This window comes from Myotis yumanensis, unplaced genomic scaffold (genome assembly GCF_028538775.1).
Source record: "Myotis yumanensis isolate MYYU_CA2020_CCGP unplaced genomic scaffold, mMyoYum1.0.hap1 SCAF_13, whole genome shotgun sequence".
Classification (NCBI taxonomy): domain Eukaryota; kingdom Metazoa; phylum Chordata; class Mammalia; order Chiroptera; family Vespertilionidae; genus Myotis; species Myotis yumanensis.
In genome coordinates, this window is record NW_027223764.1 from 32,511,441 (window position 1) to 32,523,874 (window position 12,434).

The window sequence follows — 12,434 nt, forward strand, 5'->3', positions numbered from 1 at the left end:
CACATGGGACATGTGAGGTCCTCCTCTCTCCCCCTCCTTCCTTATTGTTTTCCTATTCTGGGGGGGCTTTTCTCTCTTCTTCTGGATGAAGGGCTTCCTTCCCTTTATTTTTTTAAATATAGACCTTTTGCTGTTCCCAGCTTCTTTATTCTATGGAAATGTACCTGTTGCAGCTTTTCAGCTCCCCTATTCTATGAAAATACACCTTCCGCTGCTCTGTAGCCCTGTGTTTCTTCCATGGTCCCCTTAATTTTTAAAATTTACTAAAACCTGTCTTTTTCACCCCTAAAAGATCCTGTTTCAGAGGAAGTCAGTTAAAAAGATGTTTAAGTAGGGCTGTTACAATATGGAATATCTCACCTGTATATTGATGAAAATAGTACAGTAGGAGGAACAAATTCAAGTTTCAGGAGGAGACACAATTGCATCAGTGATTTTTTTAAATATGTGAGAGTGTGTCAGATCTGAGGGCAGCAATAGAGAAGCTGACCTCAAAGGGAATCTGGCAATGTTCATCCATTCTAACAGTAGAGAAGAAAAGCATGTATGGGTCTAGGTCTAGGAGGTAGATTGGTTGATACATGTGAGGGGGAAGTGATTGATATAAAATTTACTTTAACTGCTACCACTGTCTTAGGGAAAAAGTAAAATCATGAACTAAGAGCTGAGGGAGGCAGCGTGGTGATGGGCTGTCTGAAGAATGGACAATTGATGTAGGATTGCCTTGATAGTATTGAGAGATCGCTTGGAGTATGAAGTCACAATTTCAAGTGGGACCAGTTGGATGGCTGCATTGTATTTTTCTCTAACCATTTTTAACTCTAATGTACAGATATTGAGCTGGTGGAAACACTAAAGGTCATCGGTGTTGGGAATTTGCCAGGTGAATATGATGGGAGGAAACTGGGAGTGTGTAGCTGTGTGTTTGGGAGTGACCATAATGAAGGGTCTGGAATCCAAGTTGTGTAAGGATGAAAATGAGAACGTGAAGATGATAGACAAGGCAAAGTTAGGATCAATGCACCCGAGTTCCTAGTGGAGGAAGGAAAAACACCAACAGTTGACCTACAAGTAGTAGAGAGAGGAAACAAAGTACAGGAGGCAGTCAGAGTGAGAGAGCAATTAGTCATGCCTAGGGTATGATCATAACAATGAGTGGTGGCCAAGTGGGGGTGAAAACAAAATCATAAGAAATGGAGTGGTCAGGGACTGAGTAATCACCAATAACTTCAAAAACTCCTGACTGTACTAGTAAGCAGGTGCCTTATTTACATCACAAGGCACTGTAAATAGATGACTATAATAAGGAAGGAGAGCAGGTAATTGACAGGAGTTTGCTTTTGCTTTGTTTGGTTTAGGGAGGGAGGCAGGAATAACAATGTTTCTGGAAGTAGCTGCAGAACACCCATCACCTCTTAGCCTAAAGTGATTTAGGTATGGGGGGAAAACAATCACCACTTACCTTCAATATCCTCTCCTGAAAATATAAGGAATTGTGATACTTGAAGTTATTTATAGATTTTGTTATGTGGAGGTTCCTAATATGTTATCTGCTATGTATGGCTTAATTCAAAAGTATATAAATATCATACTCAAACAGTCAAATACATGAGTCCTTTTGTAAAAGCAAGGTCTCTACAAAAGCTGTAACAAAAAAAATAAACATTAAACAACCAGGAAAAGCTACATCACATATATTTGTGAATTTACTGAGCACATGTCTGATTAATCATCCTACTTGATGGTACACAGAATTACCAGACCTGGAAACTAGAAATTAGAGATAAACCCGCTATCTGCTTTGGATAAGTCCAGCATGCTAGATGCTCTCATTCTTTTTATATATATATTTAAAAAAAATTTTTGTTGTTGTTAATCCTCACCTGAGGATATTTTTCCTTGATTTTTAGGGAATGTGGAAGAGAGAGGGAAAGACAAAGAGAAACATCGATGTGAGAGAAACACATCGACTGGTTGTCTCCTGCACGAGCCCCTGCAAGGGCCCCGCTGGAGAGGAGCCTGCAACCTAGGTCCATGCCCTTGACCGGAATCAAACCCAGGACCCTTTGGTCCGCAGGCTGAGGCTCTATCTACTGAGCCAAACCAGCTAGGACTAGATGTTCTCATTCTTAAAAGAAGACTTACTAATTTTATTTTTCCCAAGAAATATAAAACAATAGTACCCCCTCTGGAGAAAATGGAAGGGCAGTGCATAGGAAAGGGAAATTATTAAGTAAACAGACAATCTTCCTAAGAATTTTCACCCTCACTAGTATATTATATACCAATAATAGAGACATATAGTAGGGAGAAAATTACAATTAATGAGTTAATGTGAAATTCTGATATGGGGAACTTAAATCCAACTAAACTGACAATAAAACAGTACATTCAAGTTCAAATAGCATTTTAAAATTAGTCTTTGTACCTAAAATTGAGCCAAAACTACTAGTTCAAAAAAGGTGTTTTAACATCAATTGAAGTGGTATCTAGCTATAACACATAATAGAAAGTACATGGCTTTGCATAATTTTTGTCATGGAAACATGTTTGTACACACTTGGAAAAAACATCAAATAACATTCAAATTTAACAACCACTCCCCAGATTATAACATAGTAATATAATTGAAGATGGCAATACTGTGAAACTACCCAGTGAGTTCTACCTAGAGAAGGGAAGGGGTGGAAACATGGATGAATTTTTTTTTTAAGATAAAGAATAAGAGATTTTTAAAATTTGCATATGCTGCTGTCCTGCTGCCTGTTTTGATCAGCCGAATTAAATACCCACATTGTGTCCCTTGGTCTGACATTGCTGCCTGATTAAATCATGACCGTGACAAGCCAAGACTCAATGTCCTGGTGCCTTATGCAAATTGGTCTGAGATTAGACATGTTGTTGACTGCATTGTGGCCTCCTTGCATCATGCCCTTCTTCAGTGTCCTCCCACACTGACTCTGCATTGGGCAATAGTAGTAGCAAAGTTGACTCAAACAAGGTTGAAACCTATTTGCATGTTCAAGAGTCTTCTCTTGGACCTCTACTACCACTAGGGAAAATGTCTGGTCTAGCCTGCTGAGAAGATATGTTACATCACCCCAGCCACCTTAGACTAGCTCACAACCCCCTCCCCACACAGCAGACCTACCAGATAATTGTAGAAACATGAGTAAGTCCAGCCAAGATCAGCAGAACAACCCAACTGACTTGCAGATCCACACACATTATAAAGAATGGTTGTTTAAGCCAGGAACATTTTGAGGTATTATGCAGCATTAATTGCTGACTGAGTGGTCAGGCTAGCCTTACTTACATTGTCCTCTCTGCCTCTGGCATAACCTAGATGAGTTAGGTTCAACTATAATAGGAAGTGGAAAATGGAAGCACCCTGACCGGTGTAGCTCAGTTGGTTGGGTCACCCTGTACACCAAAAGGTGGTGTGCTCATTTTCCAGTCAGGGTACATACCGAAGTTGCAGGTTCAGTTGGGGCTCATACAGGAGACAACTGATTGATGTTTCTCACTTCAATATTTCTTGCTCTCTCTCCCTCGCCTTCTCTCTAAATAAACAAACAGATAGGTAGGTAGGTAGGTAAAATGGAGGCTAATGCCCAGCTGGCGAGGTTCAGTGGTTGAGCATCGACCTATGAACCAGAAGGTCATGATTCCATTCCCAGTCAGAGCACATGCCCAGGTTGCGGGCTCGATCCCTCGCAGGAGGTGTGCAAGAGGCAGCTATTCAGTGATTCTCTCATCATTTGTTGTTTCTCTCTCTCCCTCTCCCTTCCTTTCCAAAATAAATAAAAACATAAAATAATCTTTTTAAAAAGAAAAATAAACAAATATTTATGTAAAAGTTAACATACTCTTTCATTTCCAATGCAAATGGTTCTATTAACATCTTAATCATCTTTGAATCTGAGTCTTATATATACCTAATATGCAAATATTTGAATGAATAAGTTATTTTTAACTACGTTTGTTAGTATATAACTAAAGAAAAAAAGCTCCAATGCAAAACATTTTAATAGGTTGTCAAATATACAGTTATTAGAATTATCTAAATATCACTTATAAAAATTGGTGTATCACATTAGATGATTCTATAAAATAAAATCACACATTGACAATAACCCCTGCAGTCCAAGAATACCCCCATCAATAGTACAAATTACAAATACATTAAGAGACATTTAAACCAAAAAGTAACTCTGACTAGACTAAATACATTCATTCATCAAGTACAATAAACTTAGCATAGTCACTAACAACACAAGTTTAGGTGCAATTTCACATGCTTTCACAAATCTTCCAGTACAGCTCCCAGAGTAAAGTGTCTTTGTGCACGCCATTTTCATTTATATTTAGGTGCATCATACATCATCCTTAAGACTATTTCACTTCATAATTAAACTTGTTAATATATATTGTAAGAGAACACCAGGTTAAAATTTAGCCCCAATGATAGCAAAGTTTAACAATTAAAAAAATTCTTGAGAGTATATTTTAATTTGTTTAATCGCATGAATACTATTTCCTCTTACTAGATGCTATCAAAATAATTTAAACATTAACTCCTCAAAAATGGAAACTCCAACCTTCCTAAAATATTAACAAGCATTTTAAGTAACAATAAAATTATCCTGTAAGTCAAACAGTAAATTTCACATTCATTGCCAAATTTAAAATACCAGTGATTTGAAGATTGAGGCCTAAAACATTAGTACTAAATTATAAAATACAATGTAAAAAATGTGCAGTAAATTGCTTGTGAAAATATAATGGGATATTTCTCACAGTAATGTTAAAGCACTACTCTAAATGGACAGTCTACGTAAACGTACCTTTACCAACAAGCAAGAAAACTGAAAAATTAAGGCCTTTATATGCTATATATTACTATCTGAACTCAAAGCCAAATAGAGGTTACAATACTGCAAAGTACTATTTTCATCCTCTCTAACATTGTTAGTTGCTTCATCTCAACTCAATAATTATTACCTTATCTTTACACAAACTCAAATGCTAGTTAACTTTATCATCTTGAAATAAATATTTCTCTGTATCTCTATTTTAATTCAGTCCCCAACCCCACGCCATCTAGACAGAATGCTGGAAATAGGGCTTTGTCTGATTAGTTCACAACTGTATATTCAGGGGCTAAAAATGGTTAGCATACGGTAAATATCCAGTATTTTTTAATCTATGTAATAAAGCCTAAAGTGACGGTTATGGCGGAATGACCACAACCACCGGTCGCTATGATGAGCACTGACCACTAGGGGGCAGATGCGCAATGCAGGAGCTTCCCCCTGGTGGTCAGTGCACTCTCACAGGGGGAGCACTGCTCAGCCAGAGGCTGGGCTCAGGCTGGCGAGCACAGCGACGGTGACAGGACCCTCTCCCGCCTCCAAGACAGCGCTAAGGAGCACTGAGCCTAGCAGTAAGGAGCAGCGAGCAGGCAGGCGGTAAGGAGCAAGGGGTCCCGAACTGAGAGAGGGTGCAGGCCTGGCTGAGGGACACACCCCCTCCAGTGCACGCATTCCATGCACCGGGTCTCTAGTGAACTAATAAGAAGCCTGACCTCCATGGGCAACTCTACTTGTTTTCCCAAAGCATTAATAGGCAATTTACCTCTTTGCACAACCAAACTAACAATTTTTTAAAAGAAACTGATATCTACGCTGTGATAACATAGAATGTAATGGAAAGACAACTGAAGCTACACATATATCAAATCAAGGTTAAAGGCACTGGATCAGAAAGATTATTACAAAGCATGGTAAATAATTTTTAAAGCAAATCAAGTTTTAAAGTATCAAATGTTGAACTGCTATGAGAAAATGGTACTAAAATAATGCTTTAAAATAGTTGACAAAATTTCTATAATTTCACACATAAAATTATTTTATTGTTTTACCATTTTCTTTCATCCTACGTGTGTTCTATATTCCAAATCCTAGAAACAAATGTTTTCAGTTGCATGAAACAAGAAAAATGCAACTGAATTATCTTTGAAAATTAATTTTTTTCTTCAGTTATGTTTTAAATTTGATAGACATTATAAAGATATGAAGAACATCATCTTGAAAATCATAAAACAGTAAATTATACTGTTAAAATAAAATTTAAAAAGTTCTTACTCAGTTGAATAGTCTAAAGCCCCACAATAGCAAAATGTAGTGTAAGAGGCATAGTAAGTACAATCTTTCCATACACATAAAGAATAATGAATACTGAATTGAAAATACCACAAGCTCCATGTTAGAGGTATGTAATATACACATTTTCACAACTGTTTCTTGAAAAACTATTTAGATAAAATATTTAGCATTTATCAATTTTTTTATTTGAACCTATGCAACTTCCATCCATATTAAAATATCAATTAGTGTAAATACTTTCTTATAAAACTATTATACAATTTCAATTTTTATTAGAGAAATGTAATATTTACTCCCCATAACTTCTTAAGGTTCTTTTTATTAGTGCATTCCGTAAGAAACACACTAAAACCACTGTTTGTGTTTTCTAGTGGAAAAAAAGTGATAAATCTATTAATTCAAACTATATCCTTATTATGATTACTTCTTAAACATTTACATGTTTAAATATGCTTGGTGAATAGTGATCATTCTATTCCAGCAGTGGTAAATTTCAGCATAATGCTAAATGACTGGACTAGACAGTAAAATAATCACATGTAGATTACATAAACAGATACTTATTCTGTTATATGTAAGCTTACTTATAAAGTAACATAAAACAAGCATTAGATAACAGTGATAAAAAAAATGTAAACAAATGTTAATCTCTTCCCTGAAAAACAAAAGATAAAAGGGCTTCTTGTTTTATTAAAATAAATAAAATATTATCTATTTTATAAAAAAGGTAAGACACTGATTTTACAAAACGATATTTCCAAATATAGGTAAAGAAAATCTGGAATAGTTGACACACTTTATTGAGATAAAATGTGCAAAAAAATCTGATTAATACTTAAATGTATTAAATTCATTTTACATAGGCTGATACCATTCCCTACAAAAAAAAACTTCTTGTTTTGTTCAGATTCAAAATAGTGTCTAATTATCTGAACTTAAGATTTAATGAGCCACTATCCAAATAACAACAACAAAAAGTCTATATTGTAGGAAAAATCAAGTAAAACTAAAACATTTCTATTAGTTATTACTTGAAATTCATCCCTACAAAAAAAAACCAAAAGCTAATACCCATTTAGGTAGCAGAGAAAAATATGAAGTGCCTATATAAAACTTAGAAATAAAAAAAATTAAAAACAATTAAATTTTGCTATAACAAAATGCATATGAATTTCAAAGTTATTCGTGTTTAATAGATTTATTAAACTTAGAATTCACAGAGCATTTGGTACTTGGTTTGTGCTCAGATATTTTGCAAAGTGCCCTCAGAGGGGCTTGGGAAGGTGACATAAACATAAAATTGTGATACTTTCCTCCATACTAAAAAAAAAAATTATTGGATTTAAAAATTTAATTTATAATTCTTAGGAGAAATTGGGGTGGGGTGGGGTGTTGGGACACCTAACAATTCCCAGCTCTAAAACATTTTCCAAAGAATGTGGCAAAACTATTAACTACTTAGATGTGTTATTGGTGATTCAAAATGCAAGCAATGGGAGCATAAACATCTAACATATTTGCAAATTAACTTTAAAGTTTTCAATAATAACTGGTTATTTTTAAAAACGTAAATATGAAACAGATAATACAGACTCTAATTTATCCAGGAAAAATAGCATTATCCCCCATCTATAAAATTAAATCATAATTTCTCTCTTGAACATAATATAAAACTATTTTGAGTAACAATGAAACAGAAGCATGGGTTTAGATATGCACCACTCTCTATGATGTATTAATTTACACAGTATGTTTAATAACACAATATTGGATGATGTCCTTCACTGCATATTAGAATTTTGAGAAACATCATTTTTAGCAACATAGATTTACTCTACTGTTTAACTAAATGGACACATAAAAATATATACAATTTTTAAAAATTCAAGTTATTTTAAGGAGAAATAAGACCAAGTTTCAATTACCCACCTTTTTGAAGCTGCAGTTAGAGAAGGCATAGAGTTTATAACACTTTTCACAATATAGTAAATATATATATTCCAATTTGCCCATAAATGAAAGATTTTAAAAGAAAAACATGTTTCTTCCAAGTAACTTGTCTCTTCTTGCCCTGGCAAGAATAATTATTAATGCCCTTAATTTCAAGATTTTTGTTGTTGTTGTCTGTTTCAATTACCTTTTTCATGAAGTATAAACATGTTGAAATATGAGTAATAAATAAAAATTAAAGGGAAAATCTGCTTTTGGGATAAAATAATGCAAAATCATTTCACTAAGAAGCACCTTTAGATATGCTGGTTTAAATTTTAATATAAAACCTAAACAGTACTTATTTCTGAAGTAGAATTTTCTCCAGTTTTAATAACTTCAAAAAGTAATACTAAGGACATCAACCTGTGCTTTCTAGATTTTTGAAAGTATTCTCATAATGTGAAGAGTTTAGATATGGCTCATTGTCACAGTTGGGTGGACAGAGATTTCATGATAAATTGGCTACAGAAACTAAACTCTTAATGACTGAATGTTTTGCATTTTGCTTGAGCCAAATAGATGTTTAAATCATGTACCACCACATTCCCTGCTTAACATTCCAAAGTTTCTTTATTCTTCATAGTTTTCTAATGAACAAATAATTAGTTTTCCTGAGTAAGATTATAAAAAAGTTAACCCTTCTACCAAAAGTGTAAAGACAAATAAAATGCCGACTCACAATACAAATTGTTTACATAGCATTACAAGTGCAGAGATACTGACTGCTGCTCTTCACAATGATTGCCCCACCCCTTAAAAAGACTGCAGCAAAGGATTCAATTGTCCAAAATACTCTGAAGTACAGTAATTAAATTCTTCAGTCCATAAACATATCCCTCATCTATTGTGTTGCTAGGGAAAACATGAGCAAAATCTATCATTCGCACTTCTACTTCCGCAATCTCTTGGCAACCAGTGGGAAGATGGTAGAAAACTTTTTCCAGTTGGGAAAGTACATTTCCATTTAAATGTTCCTGTGACAAGCTTTTCCACCCATTGTCTTGCTCTATATTTTCAACTTTCAATGAAGTCTGACTGTGATGCTTTCTTGAATACATTTTTCTGTGACGAGCATACATCTTGGACAAGCTTTTGCCTACTGAAGCCTCTATTTTTCCATTCGTTGCGGAACTTAACACTCGAAAGTTATTATTATACTCCAGTACGTCTGTGTCCGAGAGTTGTCCTTTGGACAAAAACTTTTCTGCCAAAGTTCTGTCATTTGATTTTGTAGTAGTTGGATGAGATGAACCTTCATAAACAAACAGTAATGAACTCGCATAAAAGTTAAGCTGCTTCTGGCTTTCAAACCACTGCAGAATTCTCTCAATCTTCTGAATACTGGCAGCAACAGCATCTTTTCTTAAGCAGAATCCATTATGAAAAAACCTGGAAACTCCTAAAGAAAGGAAAATACAGTATCATTGTAATATATTATTACAGTTATAATGTAATTATGAAACAGCTACCACTTGGGGGAAGTAAATTCATCTTAGATATCATTTTTTCCCCATCATCCCTTTCAATAAACTGAACTAGGAGGAATTCTAGTCAGACATAGAAACCTGGACTTCAAACTTAATTTCTGGTGAAGATGCTGGTAAAAATTCAAGTTACACTTATGTAAAGTGAAATATCATTTAAACAAAACTATTTATTACAGATAGACTGGTAGTTTAGTTCTCTCTACATATATTCTCTTAAGAAATGTATTCCGAAATTTATTTCATTTGCTTTTTTGAGGGATTTTATAGAAAGATTACTTGTTTATCAGAACCACATGTAAGAGCTCATCTAAAACCTAGAGTCAAATCATAACCATTTTTAATGATGTCAACAGCCTATTACCAAAATACCAAGTCATAATAAGCACTAAATTTTTTGTTCTCAATAATATTGATTAAATCAGTCATTCCACAAGATAAACATTAGGGATTAGCACTATTCCAGTTTGAGTATATTATCCAAATTAAGACTTTTAAATGCTCTGACCTATGAAATTATCTATGCCTCTTAAAATTATTTATGCCTATTTTACCATATTTGGAAATTTATGGGTATGTACAATTTTATTTTTGCCTTTAAATAGTTGTTCCCCTACTCTGAGACAGAAATTGCTAAAAAAAAAAATATTCACATTAGCTTGGGAAATATTTTAATAAAGAACCAATCTGCATGCCCAGCCGCAGGGGCACAAGTGGCTAAGTGTCGACCTATGAACCAGGAGGTCACGGTTTGATTCCTGGCACAAGCCTGGGTTGCAGGCTCGATCCCCAGTGGAGGGTGTGCAGGAAGCAGCCAATCAATGATTCTCTCTCATCATTGATATTTCTATCTCTCTCTCTCCCTTCCTTTCTGAAATCAATAAAAATATATTTAATTTTTTTAAAAAAGAGCCAATCTGCATATTATCTTGCTATTGGCTGAGGCAAATACTAATTGTTATGATCACATGATGGATGCCTGTTTTTTACACATAAAATAAAAATTCTTCTTCAAACTCTTTATATTACACATAACCTGTTTCCCACCTTAGGCAGAGCTAAGAATAAACTTCCAATAGACTATTACTTCCAGAAATTTAGGATATCATTGTTTTTATTTTGTCCATAAATATTTTACAAGTATATATATTAACAGACTTTAAACTACTCTTCATGCCACTTGTTCATTCATAATGTAGGTCTAGAATATACACAGCTCAACTATAAAAGAGAAATTTAAATAGAAAATGACATGCTACAACACACACTTTAAAGTCTCTTATGTAACAAGCAGTTTTAACATACTAAGATCTATATACTACGATTTTTAAATGTGTTTTTATTGATTTCAGAGAGAGGAAGGGAGAAGGGGAGAAGGAGAGAAACATTGATGTGAGAGAGAAACATCGATTGGTTGCCTCCCTCACACACCCTAATCAACCAGAGACCAAACCTGGACATGTGTCCTGACTGGGAATCGAACCATCAACATGGGATGATGCTTAACCAACTGATGCTGAGTCACACCAGCCCGGACTATATACTATGAATTTAAAGACAACCTCTAGTTCCAGTACTTGGACTAGATGGTTGGTTCACAGATGTTCATTTTTATTTAAGTATAGCAAGTAAGCAAATAAATAAATAAATAAATAGATAGATAGATAGACAGATAGACAGATAGGTAAGATACACCTAAGGTTTTGGTATATGATGAACCAGAGATTACGTGTGAATGTAAATTTCATTTTTAAAAAAGTTTATTGTGAATTGAATCATTATTCCAAGAGAAAATTGAAATCACTTTAGAATTATTTTGATATTTATGCAGTAATAAAAGCATTGAAATCTGGTTGTCCAATCCTTACCTTCCTTTAGAGTTTCTTTTGTTAAGCTTCTTCCATAGTGCTGGTTTTGTGTCTCATAGCTATCAGAATGAACATGATAAACCTGTCAGAAAAAGCAGTGAATATTAAAAATGAATACTTCTTGACTGAGTGGAATTTATCACAGCAGTGGCTAAAGGTGGAAAGATCTATTCATATGAGTCATCCTAATGAATTGAAGGGGGAAAAAATCACGTCGTCATATCAATAGATTCTAAAAAGGCATTTAATAAATTTACACCCATTATTGATGAAAACTCTTTAAACAGATAGATGAATATTTCCAATACGAAAAATTATCTACCTCAATCCACCAAAGGTCAGTGTCAACTTAAGTTGAAAGTGGAAATAAAAAAAAAAAAGCACCTGTCCTAAAATATAAGAAGCTTCCAAAAAATGTGTTCTACTACAATGTCTTTTAGCATCACTACTATCTAATGTTCTATAGCCTCTAGCAAATGCAAATAAGACAAGAGAAAGAAATTAGAGGAATAATAATTTGGGAAGGAAGAGATAAAATATTACTCTTTATAGGTAATGGACATATACTGAAAAATCAACTGAAAAACTAATAAAAACTTGAAATGGTGACTGAGTACAAATTAGTAAGCAGGAAATGAGCTTTGATATACACAAATAACTGGTTAGAAACATAATGGAATACTCCATTTACAAATGCAACATAAGAGAAATAAACTAAATAAAGGTACAATCTATATAAAGACATTTTTAACAAATTCCTAAGACATACACACAAACACATACCCATGGTCTCAGAGAGGGAGACTCAATATAAAAGATATCAATTCTTGTACCCCTATGTTCACTGTAGCATTAGTTATAATAGCTAAGATTTGGAAGCAGACCAAGTGGCCATCAATGGATGAGAGAATAAAAAAGCTGTG

The 12,434-nt window shown here is 34.2% G+C and overlaps 1 protein-coding gene across 2 annotated transcripts in view; it reads right to left on the bottom strand.

The window, feature by feature from the left end:
- Nucleotides 1-4,011: 4,011 nt before the first annotated feature.
- Nucleotides 4,012-12,434, bottom strand: part of IPMK (inositol polyphosphate multikinase) — a 33,942-nt gene continuing 25,519 nt past the window's right edge. For both annotated transcript variants that reach the window (XM_070432786.1, XM_070432787.1), the window contains exons 5-6: nt 11,512-11,593; nt 4,012-9,558 (exon numbers count right to left, since the gene is read on the bottom strand). In XM_070432786.1, coding sequence (XP_070288887.1) covers nt 8,936-9,558; nt 11,512-11,593 — 705 coding nt within the window. In that variant the 3' untranslated portion in view covers nt 4,012-8,935. The remainder of the gene's footprint in view (nt 9,559-11,511; nt 11,594-12,434) is intronic.